The sequence below is a fragment of the Dromiciops gliroides genome, chromosome 2 (genome assembly GCF_019393635.1).
Source record: "Dromiciops gliroides isolate mDroGli1 chromosome 2, mDroGli1.pri, whole genome shotgun sequence".
NCBI classification, from domain to species: Eukaryota; Metazoa; Chordata; class Mammalia; order Microbiotheria; family Microbiotheriidae; genus Dromiciops; species Dromiciops gliroides.
Window position 1 is genome coordinate 192,192,368 of NC_057862.1, and position 15,460 is coordinate 192,207,827.

The window sequence follows — 15,460 nt, forward strand, 5'->3', positions numbered from 1 at the left end:
CCAGCAGCAAGGTCTAACACAAAGACTAATAGCAATGGAGACATGAATCCAGTCCTGTCTCAGACACTTATTAGCTAGTGTGATCCTGAACGAAATTGCTTGTCTCTGGGCCTCAGTTTCTTCATCTGTAAACTGGGGGGGGGGGTGGCTGTGACCTCGGAAGTTCCATCCAACATACTCTGTAATCCTATCACCCCTTTCTCTCCCAGCCAGCAGTACTGTCTGTCCAAGCCCAGAAGCAAGGGTGAAGCGCTGGAAGGAGGAAAAGGATGGTGAGGTCTAAAATCAGCCTGAAGCGGCCAGATGGGGACAGAAACTAGAGCCAGCTGTGCATCCAGCCTTGTCTTTCCTGGTCCAGTCTGCAGCCCTTCACTTGGGCAGCAGCCTGGGCAAATGGAGCTTAGCTGATAAGTTGGGTCCACCCAACCCTTCCAACACAGTAACCTAGGGTGCTGGCAACAGCGTTTTATTCCAATGCACTATAGATACAAGTTCAGAGGGCAGACGTGGCAAAGGTAAAGGAACCCCCCCCCCCCCGTTTGGAGTCTCAGGCCTGCCACAACTTCAGGAAGCAAGAGCTGCAGCGGGGACTGGGAGCTGCTGCTCTGGCCACAGGCCGTCCTGGGGAGGTATGGATGTGAAGGAAGGAGCGGGGCACTCCTTGCTGCAACAGGGCCAAGCTTGAGGTGACTGGAGGGGGAGGGAATCATGTCCCTTAGAAGGCAGTGCTGGCTTATGATGGGCTAGGCCCCTCTGTGTCAGCCTGAGAGACTCCCCCGATGTCTCCCAGCTCCCACCCTGACAAGCAGCATGACCCCTCATCACAGGCTGGGGGGGTGGTGAGTCAGAGACAGGAGGGAATTGGGATTTGGACTACCAGGGTAGCTAGGAAAGGTGGGGGAGGGGCTGGGGGAGGAAGTGCTGCTCTCTTCGATGCCTGAGTCTTCGCCCTCAGCCATGGGGGTGGCCCAGGACCCATATGTGGGATTCCATAGACTCTGCCTCTTGTCCAGCAACTGGAGCCCCTTAGGCTTAGGGGGTTTGGAGCTGGGAAGGAGGCAGAGTTCCGGGGAACTCACTGCCCAAGTCTCAAGGTTGTCAACCCGTAGCTCCTGAGGCTGGGGAGTGTCTATGCTGCTGGTAGCTAGCAGGGGATGGGAGAGACCATTCCCCAGCACAGAGATCCCCTCTTCCTCTGGGGCTGGCCCGAGGTCCACTGGCAGAGGTGTGGTCAGCACATCCGGGTCCTGGAACAGGAGGGGATAGTTGTGCCTAATTTCATTGTGGAGAAATTTGTTTCTGAGAAAGGGGATAAGGGTTACTCAGGGATCTGAGGAGGTCTCTTAGACCTCTCTGTTTCCATTATGTGTGACCTGAGACATCATGAGAAGAAGCATCACAGTGTAATGGAAAGAGCATTCTTGGTTCCAGAATTAGGGAACCCAGGTTCGAATCCCACCTGTTTTGATGATGAACAAGTCACATGACCCTGCTGAGGCTTGGTTTCCTTCTCTGTAACATGACGGGGTTGGACTGCATAGTTTCTGAGGTCCCTTCAAGCTCTAGGTCTTGAGGTCTGAGGACCCCAAAGAATAAAGAACATGAAGGCAGCGACATCCCACCTGGGTGCAATACTGGAGCCGTTCCAGGATACTAGCAAAGTTGGGCCGGTGGTCAGGCTGATGTTGCCAGCACTGGGTCATGATCTGGTACCTGGAATACATCTGGGTTTTACTGCCCTGATGTAGTGGCTGGCTAGGTGCTCCCACCCCCACTCTCTGGGCATCACCCACCCAATGATAGCACCCATTACTCACACAGGGCCAGGGCAGCTCCGAGGCGGGTCCATCCTGCCTCCTCCAATGACAAAGTCCAGCACCTCCTGGTTGGTGCGGCCAGGGTAAGGCATGTAGCCCAGCGAAAAGATCTCCCATAACAGAACCCCAAAAGACCTGTGCCACAGCCAGGAATTAGCCTAACAGCACCTGGGCATGGCAGCTACACCTTTAGACTTTCTTTGCTCCTCAGGCTACTGGATCTTGTTGCCTCCCCCCAGACCCCCTCACTTCCAGGTCATCTTCAGTCCCTAGACAGACACCAGCTAGGGCTGCATTGCAATAAGTCCACTTAAGGAAATAAAAGAAAAGCCCTGCCCAAAGGGCTTCTTCCCTATACTTATCTATCCAGCTGATAGGATACTGTTACCAGGAGTCAGTCTTAGAGGTGAATATGCCCTCCAGGAAAGCCTCAGGAGGCATCCACTTGACAGGTAGCATAGCACGGCCTCCCTTTCGATAATAACTTGCTCTATAAAAAGGAAGCATGAAATTGGTGCCAACACATCCTCCGCAGGACATGTGATCCCCTCTGTTCCTGCTATTCTAACCATTTATAAGTACGATCTCTTTCCCTCCTTTAGGTATCCAAATCCCCTCACCGGTAGATGTCCCGAGCCATCCCGAAGTCACCAATCTTAGCTACTCGGCCAGGCCCACTGCAGGTCAGGAGGCAGTTCCGGGCTGCAATATCCCTGTAGAATCATTGCCTCAGTTCCCAGGAAAGGCGGTATCTGATAGATATCCCCAACCTCCCGGCCCATCATTGGCCCCTGGACACAAGGACTTCTTTGCCCCTCCCTCCTAAGACATTTCCTTCTTCTTTATCTGTCTTCCCCAACCTGTGATGTATACAGACTTGAAGCTCCCATGGGGCCTGGGGCTAAGGTTTTGTGTCCCTCTGAGCCAAAATTTCCTCCCCCTAGTCTCCCCAACCTGTGGATGAAGTGATTTTCTTCCAGGTAGTGACAGCCCTGGGCCACATCATGAGCTAGGTGAAGTAGATCTTGCATGGTCAGAGGGGAAGCCTGGCCCTGGGAACCAAGGGGCCAAAGATGAATCAGAGATTAATTGGGCTGGATAGGGAATTTGGCATCTCCAGGTGGGAGCAAGGGGGTAGTAAGATCACTCAAGATTTCGTGGTCTCTTCAGGTATTTGGGGGAGGGGTGCTCACCAGGTGAGGCCGGCTGTGCCTCAGGAAGCTCTTCATATCCCCACCAGCCATCAACTCCAGTAGAATGAGTCGAGGTGTAACCCGGAGGCTAAGGCCGACACACCGCACAATGTTCTGGTGGCTGAACTTACTGAGGGCATCCAGAAAGCCACACATGAGCATGCAAACCAAACCAACATCACATAACCAGACACAAAAATACAGTCACTTACAGAGAAGGAGATGTGCATGTCAGTGGGCACACACACGTACTCATACATGCCAGTATATATTTCTGGGTGCTAGAGAGGGTGGAGTGAAGGATGCCCCCTCTGTTCATCCACCCAGATACTGGGAGTCAGCCCATGGAACCAGTGGAGTCTGGGGGTGCCACTGCCTCCCCTTAGGTCTTTCTCAATCAGGCATCTAGTCCCCCCAAGTCCTAAGGGATACCTGATGATAAGAGCTTCCATCAGGAAATCCATTTCATCTTGTTGGGAGCAGAGCTCTGGGAGGGTCTAAAGAGAAGGGGAAAGAGGAGATTAGATGAAGAGACACCATCACTCCATAATATTCCTGGTCAGCATCAATTGAGAGAAGCTGGGCCTTCTTAGTGCCCCTTTCTAGACCCTAGTACCCACACGTGGAACCTCCCTCCCTCCCTCTATCACTTTTATGATCCAATGCTATGATGATTGTAAAGTGCTTTGCACAGTGCCTGACACATAGTAGGCGCTTAATAAATGTTTGTTTCAGTTCTTATATAGTAAATTGTGTAGTGGATAGAGAACTGGACGAACACTAGCTGTGTGACCCTGAGAGTGATAGGGCTTCAGCTTCCTAGAGTTTAAAATGATAGGGTTGGGGGCAGCTAGGTGGCGCAGTGGATAGAGCACCGGCCCTGGAGTCAGGAGTACCTGAGTTCAAATTCGGCCTCAGACACTTAACACTAACTAGCTGTGTGACCCTGGGCAAGTCACTTAACCCCAATTGCCTCACTAAAAAAAAAAAAAAAGATAGGGTTGGCTTCTAATGTTCCTTCCAACTCTAAGTCTCTGATCTTATGATAATCCTGAGCATCCTGGGTCTAGATCAGATTCCTTCTCACCTTGATAGCCACCTGAAGTGGGGTGGGGCCACCAGCGATGCCTAGCACCAACCCCTCGTACACCTCACCAAAGGCACCATGCCCCAGCGCTCTGTAGGAAGGCAAATCAGAATCAGGGGAAAGGCTAGGAATTTGGGAAGAACCTCAAAGGACTGGCAATTGCATGGAGGGAACAAGAGACTGCATTTCATTTATTCATACGGACATTTATTGAGCACCTCCTGCATATCCAGCTGGGTGGACCTGGAATAACTGAGCTCTCAGTGGCCCCTTGAAACGTTCCCATTCTTTAAAACCCAAGTGCTAGAAAATAATTCTGTCTGTTGAGGAACAACAGGGTTTGAAGGAAGAAAAGAAGGAAGGAGGTGGGGAGGTGAGGTAGTACCTGCCTTAGGAGAAGAGCTTTGAGGAGTCTCACCTGAGCAGAGTGATATTGCCTCTGGGAACCTCGAGAAGCCCTGGTGGGAGGGGCAAGGACAGGGGTGGACAAAGTCCAACCTGGCAGTAGTTGGGGTTAGGGGCAGTTCTGATGGCTGATGTGCGAAGTTTGCTGAGAGAATACTCGGTGCCTGGCAGCCTTGTCCTCCACAAGCCCCACCACTTCTGTTGGTGTGCTGTAGAGGGCAAGCATTGGTTTGGCACATATTCTCCCAAACCCATCTCCCAAGCTCTTCCCTCCCTCCACTAAGAATGCTGCCTCCAGGAGCAGCTAGGTGGCCCAGTGGATAAAGCACCTGCCCTGGATTCAGGAGGACCTGAGTTCAAATCCAGCCTCAGACACTTGACACTTACTAGCTGTGTAACCCTGGGCAAGTCACTTAACCCTCATAGCCCTGCCAAAAATTTTTTTAAAATTAAAAAGAATGCTGCCTCCTACTGAACCTCTTACCTCCTGGAGGCCCTGCCCATCTTCAATGGCTCCCCTAGGCTCTTTTGCCTTCATGGCTCAGCCCTCAATGGAATCTTATATGGATGGCCCAATAGGAGTTCCTTACCTACTACTATCAGACCTCCACAGATCAAAAGTAGACTCAGGGTTGAAGCCACCACCAACACCATGGTCAGAATCAGAGGGCTCAGAGGAGAGGGCAGTGCTGTGAAGAGAAGTCCCTTTATGGCTAGACCCCCTAACTATATCTATATGAGAAACCCTGCAGAAAAGAAAAGAGCTCCCCTCCCAGGAGACGAGACTGAAATCCTTCCAACCTAGAAGGTTATTCCGGGTTAGGCCCCCTTACAGCCACAACTAGCAGTTTCTTGGTGGCAATTGGCACAAAGTATTCCCTAGGAAAGGAGTGGGGAGAGTGGAGAACATGGCAGAGATCCTTAGACACTGTAAGGTCCCTGCAAACCAAGGCAGGGCCAGGTGGGAGAAGAGCTTACCTGGCCTGTCTGAGGTATAGGGCAAGGCTTCCTATTTTAACTATTTTTGACAGGTAGGTTCTAAGCATGTTTGTTTCTATGTTGCTGAAGGACTGAAAAATTCTTCAAAATTTTGGTAGCTTGGGGAAAAGTCCCAGTGACCTTGCCATAGTTCAGATTCTGGACCGTCTAATAATTAATGGATTGTGCCTCACCCCAGCTGGAAGATGAGGAAATAAGGCTTCTTTGTCCACCTTTCCTGGATCTTAGCCCTGCCCTATCCTACCCTAGACTTTGTATGCTCTGGTCTGAAAGCACTGGAGGAGGGGTTGGTGTGAGGTGATATGCCTTGAGGAGAGGTAGGGAGGGGAAAGGGTGGTACCTGTGCAGGTAATGTTATCTCCAACCAACATGGTGCCTTCTGGGCACATGCAAACAGCCTCTCTGAGCTCAGCCTTCCAATGACATTCTTTCAAAGGACAGTGGCTGCAGTTGAGGTGTAGCCTGATATCGACCTCACCGTGGTTCTCCGTGACTGTTGAGCACCAGAACAAGAAATGTCAGAGTAAGATGAAGTCAGAGATAGGAGAAGAGTCTGGGGAAGCCTCATCACAAGGTAGGGGAGAAGCACAGAGAGAGAGAGAGAGAGACCTTCTTGCCATTCCATTAGGGATATTCATGAGTCTAGAAGCATATCAGGTTTCTGTCAATTTTGCAGGCAGAATTAGGTGTTATCAGAACAGTCCTGAGGATGGGTAGCCTTGAAGGACCCCAGCCTCAGTTAACAAACAGCCCACACACCTCGCAGCTCAGATCAAAAGAGATGTATACTCTCTGGACCTCAGACCCAGTGTTTTTTTTCTTTCGTTCGTTCGTTCGTTCGTTCCTTCCTTTCTGTGGGGCAATGAGGGTTAGGTGAGTTGCCCCAGGGTCACACAGCTAGTGTCAAGTGTCTGAGGTGGGATTTGAACTCAGGTCCTCCTGAATCCAGAGCCCGTGCTTTATCCACTGTGCCACCTAGCTGCCCCTGGACCCAGTATTTCTGATGGGAGTACAGGTGGCATAAGGGATAACAGGACCTGAAGTCAGTCAAACCTGTCTTAGACGCATATCCTATGAATGACCCAAGACAAGTCACTTAACTTTCCTCTGTAAAATGGGGATAATAATAGTACCTATCTCAAAGGTAGGGTTATTGTGATGGTCAAATGAGACAATGTATGTAAAGCTTTTTAGGTGCAATATAAATGCAGCTGGGGCAGCTAGGTGGTGCAGTGGATAGAGCTAGTGCTCTAGGCCTGCCGTCAGGAAGACTTGAGTTCAAATCCAGCCTCAGACACTCACTAGCTGTGTGACCCTGGGCGAATCACTTCACCCTGTTTGCCTCAGTTTCCTCATCTGTAAAAGTGAACTGGAGAAAGAAATGGTAAGCCACTCCATTATCTTTGCCAAGAAAATCCCAAAAGGGGTCACAGAGAGTCAGATAGGCCTGAACAACAATAATAAATTTGGAGGACTTCTAAGAAGGTTAAGGGTAAAGGTTAGGAATATGAAGAGAGCAGAGCCTTTTACCCGTCAAAGGGTGCAGGTAGAGCTCACTGCTGGGATGTACAAAGGAAACACCATCTTCCCCATCTGTCCAAAGATCATCTGTCTCTGAAGTATCACCCCCTGGGGAGGGAGGGAGGGATAGAGGGATAGACAGACAGAGATAATCGGATTTAGGCTAGTAAGGACCTTAGATATCACAGAGTCCAACCACCTCACTTTACAAATGAGGATATTCAGACCCAGGGAGTTTAAGTGACATTCCCAACATCACACAGGTCATTTGAAAAAACACAGTGGGACTTCAGTCAAGGAACTCAGGGGTCCCATGGGCTAGGGTCCCTTCCATCTAGCACACAATTTTTGCAAATCTGAGGAGAGGGAGCAGGGGTATTGGACAATGGAAAACTAAGGGTTTTGAGGAAGAGTATGGAGTGAGTGCTGTCACAATCTCACTGTCTGTCTGTGGATTTGAAGGGAGAAAGCAAGTCACACTGGCCTAAACAACATTTTCAGAGATGTTTATGAAACAAGGGAGTTCATAAATCTTTTCCTCGGATGCCCCTCTCATATTTCAAAGAATGGGTTCTCTCTTCCTGAGCTTATCAAATAATAAGATGCAGTGTGATTTTAGAGGTGCCAGGAAAAACCCTGTTGTGTTCAACTGAACATCGAGAGTAGAAATGAAGATGGGGATGTCCATTTGCCTGGTAGATCCCAGAGCAGAGTCCTCAAAGGGAAAGTGGGGGAAATGGAAGAGTTTACAAGCTAAGGACAATAATATTTTACGGTTCATTTTACTGTTTGATTGCTGTCCCCTCCTCTCACCCCGCAGCCCCAAATCACTGGGTAGCTCTCGATTCTTGAAATGGGGCACTCCATCCTTGATCCCACAAATCATGGTCGTGCGTGCCCAAAGATAGGGCGAGCTACCGATTTTCCCCACTCATTACCCAGGGAGACCTCTTTCCGAGCCAGCCCCGTTGGGGAGTCACCTACCCCTGTAGCCTCCGCCGCCGCCTCCCGCGGTGCAGGGTCCGCCCCCGCCCCCAAAGCCGCCTGTTGGAGCCCAGCGGAGTGCAGCCCAGGCTCCGGGACAGCCTTGGCCACCCTCCGCTCCCTCCAGGAGCGAGCGACCGCCCTGGGCCGAGAGAGCCCCAGATCGCCATCCACCTCCTCCACCTGCAGAGCGGACAAGAGCCTGGGTTGGAGCAGGCAGCCTCAGGAAAGTGGACCCGTGGGGATGGACGCCAAGCTCCAGCCGGTCATTTAGGGACCCGGCCACCCCCTCACCTGCGGCCCCGCCCCTCCCGCCAATCCCAGGCGCAGAGGTCCGGTTCTCCAGCTTCTCCTGGGTCTGTCTCAGCCAGCCTCTCTGTAGCCTTCTCAGGTAGGCTCGGCCCCCGCCGCCCGCAGCCACTAGCAGAGGCTCCAATTCCCCGGACTGCAGCTGCTGAGAAGGGTATGGGCGCTATCAGGGGATCGGTCTCCCAAGGACCCTCCTTCATGTGAAGCCGGGAGGATAAAGGAGAGCCCTTGGGTCCTGGGGATGGAGACACGAGCTAGGAAGAAGGATCCAGGGAGTCCTGGGGTCGGTGGGAAAGTAGATGGGACCTACCCGGAAGACGTAGGAGGCGCCCCCACCGCCCCCGCCCCCTCCAGCCCAGCGCCTGGGACCCAGGGGCCCTGGGACTCCAGCCGCCTTCTCTTCCTCCTCTGCTGCTGAAGACTCCCCGAGGCAAACGTCTTGGCTCTCCGGGCTCCCCTGCCAGCACAGAGTGGGACAGGACAAGGAGGGAGCAGACAGTGGGTTCCGACAGCCCCTCCCTTCCCTAAACACTCCAGGCCTCCTCCGCTCCCCCGCCCGCCCCTTTCCCATACCCCGCCCCCATTGCTCACTCCGGGACAGGCATCCCCTCCCTGCTGCCCCACCAGGATGTAGAGCAGCTCCCCTTGGCGCAAGGTGAAGATCGACGAGATGAAGACCCCGTGGGACCGGGAGTTGTGATTCTTGGCGCCTTTGCCTCCTGCGGCCCCGTAAGCAGAGATCCTGGGGGAAGCCAGCCTGGGCTCCTTAGCCATCCCTAAGCATCCCTCCCGACGGCAAAGTTAAGGCTCGGGTTAAGTGCCTATGTTGGTGACTTCAGGGCGATGAATCTGCTCACTAGACGTATGTCCGTCTCCCTAAAGGGCTGGGTTTGGGCGTCGGGAGCAGGGCAGAGAAGGGGGCGAGGTGAGGCCGGGGTTCGCTGGGATGGGTTTTCTAGCCAAAGACCCTAGGCTTGCTGGACCAGGAGGTCGGAACCGGGAGGGATCCGGGCCCCGTTGCCTCCTCTCTCCATCACTTATGCTCCCTAACAGCAGTAGGGGCAGTCCCTTGACCAACACAGTGTCTGGGCTAGCGTGAGGCACTCTAAGCCTCCGCCCTGCCCTCCCTCAGCCCAGGCACTTACAGATAACGGGCGAGGGCCGGCACCTTCCAGAGCTGCACTCCTCGCAAGGAGCCCTCTGCTCCCACGGTCACCGCCACGTTGCCGCCCGCGTACGCCCCGTCGCACTGCGCCTGCGTGGGGCCGCGCCTCCCGCTAGCTCCGCAGGTGGAGAACTGCCACTGCCAGTCTAGTCCGGGGAACAGGGGGGAGGGGAAGGGGGAAAGGAGGGTCATTGAGGCCTGGGCATCTCCCACTTACGCCTGTCCAGCCGCTCATGGCTGATGTCCTAGAAAAGCTCGCAAGAGCGAGCCCAAAGCGGCTTCCTTTTGGGGCTCCCATGAGTTAGAGTAGTGAGACCGAGGTGGGGTGGCGGGGCTAGGAGTGTGTGGGCGTGGGCTCGGGATTTTGAGACTAGGAGAACGGGAGTAGGGGGGAGCCGTGGGGTTTGGGAGGGAGGGGCGGTCTTGCAGCTAGGAAGAACCGAGGTCTCACCGGAAAGGCCATGGGAAGCTGCGGGCTCCTGAGTGCCACTCTGGGAGGCGACACCCGTCCTCTCGAGTCCTGAGACAGAAGAAGGCAGAGGCGGGGGTGGCCGGGAAGGGACCGGAGACTTGGAACTCGAGGAGCAGAGAATGATACCTGCAGAAGAAATCCAGAAGTAACAGGGGGAGGGGTGGGGTGTGGATTCGAAAGATGTGCCAGCTGGGGTTGGCTTGAGTTTCAGCCCTGCCACGAACGGCTGTGTGAGCAAGGGCATGGGCCTCAGTTTCCTAGTCTGTAAAATTAGGTCTAGATCAGAGATGCTTAGCCTTTTTTTGTCATAAACCCTCTGGCATTCTCGTGAGGCCTATGGACGCTTTCTCAGAATAAAATAAAAGAGAGGATGACAAAGAAAACCAATGACGATGAAATAAAGATGTAATTCCCCCCCCCCCCATCCAAGTTATCTGGACCCCATGGAATCTATCCACAGGTTTGTAGACCCCAGGTTAAGAACCGCTAGTCGAGATGGTCTTTAAGGTTCCTTCTGGCTCCAAAATCCTATAATCTCTGTGGTTCTACGCTATTAGTCTTGGGCAGATAAAGCAGGGGATCCCTTAGGCTTAACCCCTCAAAACCTGCTTCCCAATCTTAAGGTTAAAGAGCGCTCTACCTTCAAAGCGTGGTGAGAAGTAGGGGGAGATAGAGATGCCTTACTGGGCAGGGAAGTAAGAAGGATCAAGGGTCAGGAAGCCCTCGGCAGAACCCTCTTGCCTCACTGCATTGGTAAAATTATCCAGACCCTCACGAAGGACGCACAAAGAGATGCCTATCTGTGTGGCCCCCTCCTCACATCACACTCTCCTTCTCCTCTCCCTAGTACTTGATTCTTCTTTTGCTCCTGGTGGGCAGAATCCAGAGCTCCGAGACATACTGATCTTGCATCCCATCGGCTCAGTGACCTACTGGGCTGGGCCCCTTCTCTCCCAATCCTCAGTTCCCAGTCACACCATTCTCCCCCATCTCCCCCCAAACTGAGTCTCCCCCAGCTCCCCCAGGGTCTCAGATCTATTCCGAGCGAAAGGACCGGAGCCAGGCGTGCCCCTGATCTTCTGGGACTTGGATGCAGGTGAACTACTCAGGGAAGGGCCCCCTGGAGAGTAGAGACACCACGGGAATAGTGGAGGGGCCATCTGGGCCACGCTACCCGCCCTGGCTACGGTAGGACGCCCTAGTGTGGACCTGGGAGGTGCAGGCGGTTTCCGGGTCCTTCCCAACACTCTTGCCCACCCTCTTTCACCCTGATAGGGTGCAGGAGAGTAGGAGCTTCTGGGCTCGGGGTCGGAAGACTCAGCTTGCCCCCGGTCCAGTCCAGACCTCCTGAAGGGTGGGTGAGGCCGGGTGGGGCCCCTCAGGGGCTGGATATGAGCAGTCGATGGCGATGGCGCTTACCCCCAGAGCTGAGCCACAGCAGCAAGTGGACCAGGCCTTCCATCACCCCGCCTGCCCTGGCCAGCCAGGTGCGGGCTTGGACTCCACAGCAGCCGTGCTGGACTGTCAGACAGCCCGAGGCTTATAGGAGTGTCCGGCCGCCCCAGGGTACCTCAGGGTCCTAGAGTCCGCCCCAGCCACACCCGTCTCAGACTGGTGGCCAGAGTAGCTGAGGAACCAGGGAAGTGGAGGGGACCGGTGTGTCTGCCCCAGGGTCCTGCCTACTGCTTTAGCTGGGTCCTGAGAGGAAAGAGCCAATTCCACTTTTGACCAAAAAAGCACTTTGCCCTCTGGCCATTGACAGGTCTTTGGATGCCTGGGATTGTTGGGTTGAAGCCAAACAGCAGCTCCCAACGCCCTGGGTTTCTGTGCCTCAGTTACTTAGGTGTGCTAGGGAGCGAAGGAAGGAAATTAAGAGGCAGAGCAGTCGGACAACCGAGTCTGTCCTCCTGCCTCATTGATGGTGAGTGGCAGGTGTGATGTCAGGTGTAGTTTTATCAGAGATTGCCTGGGAGGAATGGAGTGGCCCTTTATGTGTTCCCTGGCATGTAGGTTTTTTTGTTTTTGTTTTAACTTTGTGACCGTCCTATCCTCTGGATTAGGGTTTGACGGAACTAGAGGTTTCCATACTGCATACTACACCCTCCTACACACCCATAGCATAAACCCCTTTGCTCACAGTCACTTCATGCAAGGATTTGCACCCTGTTGGGAGCACTAGAGTAAACAGTCAGATTACTGGAGTTCTAGTTTCTTCTGGTGTGAGCTAGGGCAAATTCTTACTCTCTCAGTTTTGTTTCCTCAACTGTAAAGTGGGGATACCACCTGCCCTGCTTATCTCTCAAGGCTGTATGTTTGAAAGTTTTGTAAGAAACAAATTTAAGGCATGGTGTGGGGTAATGCATAGTATGAAGGACGAAGTCAGGGAGAGAGTTCAAATTTTGCCTCAGACACTTACTAGCTATGTGACCCTAGGCAAGTCACAGAACCTCTCAATCTGTTTCCTCATCTGTAATGGCATAATAGATAATATTAGTGCCTCTCTCATAAAAGTATCCTGAGAATCAAATGAGATAATACTTGTAAAGTGCTTTGTAAACTTAAAAGAACTATAAAAATGCTAGCTAATTATCATTGTTGTATCCTAAATTGTTATTGTAAACTCTTAGACGTCAAGGATTGTTTGGTGCACTTAACTTTATAAGGTCAAAATATTCAAATAGAGACCTTGTCACTATTTACAAAGTGTGGGGAGGAGTAATCTGATTGAATAGGAAGGGCAGCTAGCCACTAGCTGGATAGAGATTGACCACGTCCCTGGAAGACTTTAAATAGCTAATTCAGAACCATATGGAAAAATAACTCTCCAAAACACTATTAGAGATATGTAAATTTTAAAGCAACTTTGAGGTTCCATTTTACACCCATCACATTGGGCAATTGGGGTTAAGTGACTTGCCCAGGGTCACACAGCTAGTAACTGTCAGGTGTCTGAGATTGGTTTTGAACTCAGGTCCTCCTGAATCCGGGGCCTGTGCTTTATCCACTGCCCCACATCACTGCCTCCCAAAATAAATGCTTCTTAATTGAAAATAAAAAAGAAATCATTTTTTAAAAAAGTCTAACCCTGCCAAATCTTGAAGACAGTTTGATTTAGCATGACATCTTGGAGGCAGGGAGCAGCTTAGTGCAATATGGCTCTGAGTTTCTACCAGAAGTCAGTCAGGGATTTTTTTCCCCTCCCCAAACCTATCATCATCCATGTCATCCAGCCTTGGAGCTACTCAATCAATCGGGGCCACCAAAGGAAGGAGCAGTTCAGAGGGTTCGGTGATTCAAGTCAGAAAACAGAAACACACGCACTCCAGATAGTCATAGACATAGAGGCACATTCAAGACAAGAAATTACCTTTAATGGGGCAGCTAGGTGGTGCAGCGGATAAAGCACTGGCTCTGGATTCAGGAGGACCTGAGTTCAAATTCAGCCTCAGACAGTTGACACTAGCTGTGTGACCCTGGGCAAGTCACTTAACCCTCATTGCCCCGCTTTTAAAACAAAAAACCTTTAAAAAGTATGACCTTTGAGAACAGAGAATCGATTTCGGATTCAATCAAAAACTCTCTGTCAGAGCTTTGGGAGGTAGCAGACCCAGGGATCCTGACTGAGCACCTTACCCAGCAGAGACCCAGAGTGGAGCAGGGTTCCATGAAGAGAAATTACATTAGGGCATAAGATGCCCTGATTGTATGGGTCCTGATGCTGGTGTCTCAGGACTAGTGTACTCTAAATTTGTCCCCACTCTTTCTAGGGATGTGTGAATAGGTGGGAAATTGTACCCCAGGCTTATTGGAGGGGGTTATTTTGTAGCTAGTTCTTACTATGGTAAATGACTTTGCTTTGAACTTGTGTCTATTGGCTATTGAACTCACCACATGGATCTTTTGAACTGTAGCTTTGGGAGCCCCTGACTACCCTAAGGATCTGTGAGAGTAGTTACAATCTGGAGAGCCAGTCTGCAAACTTGAGAGTGCTGAGTTTGAGAGGTAGCCCAGGGACCGTTGAATGAACGTGTCAGTTGTGACTCCCTTATGGTTCTGGGTGCTCATAACAAAATATTCCTTTTATATATGTTGTCTCCCCCTATCAGAAATAGAATGGAGGGGCAGCTAGGTGGCGCAGTGGATAGAGCACCGGCCCTGGAGTCAGGAGTACCTGAGTTCAAATCCGGCCTCAGATGCTTGACACTTACTAGCTGTGTGACCCTGGGCAAGTCACTTAACCCCAACTGCCTCAAAAAAAAAAGAAAGAAAAGAAAAGAAAAAAGAGCCTCTCCAAGGCTACAAGATACAGTGAAAGGAAATGCCTACACTGATGAAATTAAACATCCCTTCCACCACCAAAGCCCTCTTTTTTTTTTTTTTGGTGGGGCAATGGGGGTTAAGTGACTTGCCCAGGGTCACACAGCTAGTAAGGGTCAAGTGTCTGAGGCCAGATTTGAACTCAGGTACTCCTGAATCCAGGGCCAGTGCTTTAACTACTGTGCCACCTAGCTGCCCTGACCAAAGCCATCTTAAAGAACACAAAAATATCTTAAACAGGGTGATTTGAGGCATCTTGTCCAAAGGCACAGGAGGGCATGTTGTTCTTGTGTATCTGCCCAGGAAAAAGAATGTGTGTTGTTCAGTACTCTACTATTATCACAGCTGAACAAGGAGGGGGCCTGGCTTTATACTGTGTTTATTGTTTTTGCTAACAAACCACTTGAGCCTTGGTTTTACATGACAGAAAGTTCAAAGTTAAAATGGAAACTGAAGGAAGGCTATGAAAAAGCTGAGAACACCGATTATATCTATCTGTACATGCAGATGGTGCGATATCTCCCATTACTGCCTCTGAACCAATTTCCTTCCCTCCACTCCCTATGTCTGGATTAGAGGTTGATGGAGACACCGACCAATTGTTATTAATGAGGCCACCGATGACTCCAATTGGGCCATTGAGAGCACTGGGGAAAAGATCCAGAAGCAGTGATTTACATCAAGAGGGTATAATACCCTCCCATGCTCATCACACCCAGCACTGATGGAAAGTGGCTTCCAATCTGGAGGGTGGGCTTACAGGGGAAATCAATCTGCCGCATGTTCCTGCTCTCCTCATTCCAGACATGGCCCAAGTAACCCTACCCTCCTTTGCTCGTACAAATGCCCCTCAGCACAACTCATCCCTATTACCCGTCACAACCTCCCGCCACATGCTCTTATTCATCCTGTGACCATCAGGTCCTGATATGGCATCCACTTGGAAAGATGTGGGTGGAGATGAGCAATAACAGGAAATCTGAAACAGAAGTATCAACAGACAGGGCTGTCCCCAAACCCAGACCCTACAGCACTGAGTTATCAATAACAAGTGGTCTGGTCCAAGAATACAGGGCCAGAGATGGGCCTACCCAAGCACAGGCTTATCCGGCTGTGGCTGGCTGCGCCATCCCTAATGGAAAGATGCTGCCGTCAATGATCAACATAAGAGGTCATGTGACTAAAAGAGCA

General features: G+C 51.5%; 1 protein-coding gene across 5 annotated transcripts; it reads right to left on the reverse strand.

The window, feature by feature from the left end:
• Nucleotides 1-507: 507 nt before the first annotated feature.
• On the reverse strand, nucleotides 508-11,491 carry LTK (leukocyte receptor tyrosine kinase). Of its 5 annotated transcripts, none has more exons than XM_043980364.1 (20): nucleotides 11,372-11,491; nucleotides 9,932-10,078; nucleotides 9,461-9,626; nucleotides 8,940-9,057; nucleotides 8,626-8,772; nucleotides 8,301-8,460; nucleotides 8,007-8,189; nucleotides 7,032-7,130; nucleotides 5,842-5,994; nucleotides 5,093-5,191; nucleotides 4,516-4,711; nucleotides 4,098-4,188; nucleotides 3,443-3,507; nucleotides 3,011-3,140; nucleotides 2,772-2,869; nucleotides 2,438-2,530; nucleotides 2,206-2,307; nucleotides 1,818-1,952; nucleotides 1,623-1,713; nucleotides 508-1,247 (listed from the first exon to the last, which is right to left on the reverse strand). In XM_043980364.1, the coding sequence occupies exons 1-20, from the start codon at nucleotides 11,412-11,414 to the stop codon at nucleotides 822-824; spliced, it is 2,742 nt and encodes a 913-aa protein (XP_043836299.1). In that variant the 5' UTR covers nucleotides 11,415-11,491; the 3' UTR covers nucleotides 508-821. The 5 variants fall into 5 exon arrangements, with proteins under 5 accessions (XP_043836299.1, XP_043836300.1, XP_043836297.1 ...); XM_043980365.1 differs by having other exon boundaries at nucleotides 3,011-3,098; nucleotides 8,907-9,057; XM_043980362.1 differs by having other exon boundaries at nucleotides 8,907-9,057.
• Nucleotides 11,492-15,460: the final 3,969 nt, after the last annotated feature.

Excerpts from the sequence above, each read along its gene's own strand:
- LTK (XM_043980362.1), bottom strand. The coding sequence starts at position 11,414 with ATGGAAGGCCTGGTCCACTTGCTGCTGTGGCTCAGCTCTGGGG. Across the intron at positions 10,079-11,371 it reads GCTGTGGCTCAGCTCTGGGG|GTATCATTCTCTGCTCCTCG; the intron begins GTAAGCGCCATC and ends TTTCTTCTGCAG. Across the intron at positions 4,189-4,515 it reads GGCAATATCACTCTGCTCAG|AGCGCTGGGGCATGGTGCCT; the intron begins GTGAGACTCCTC and ends GCCTTCCTACAG.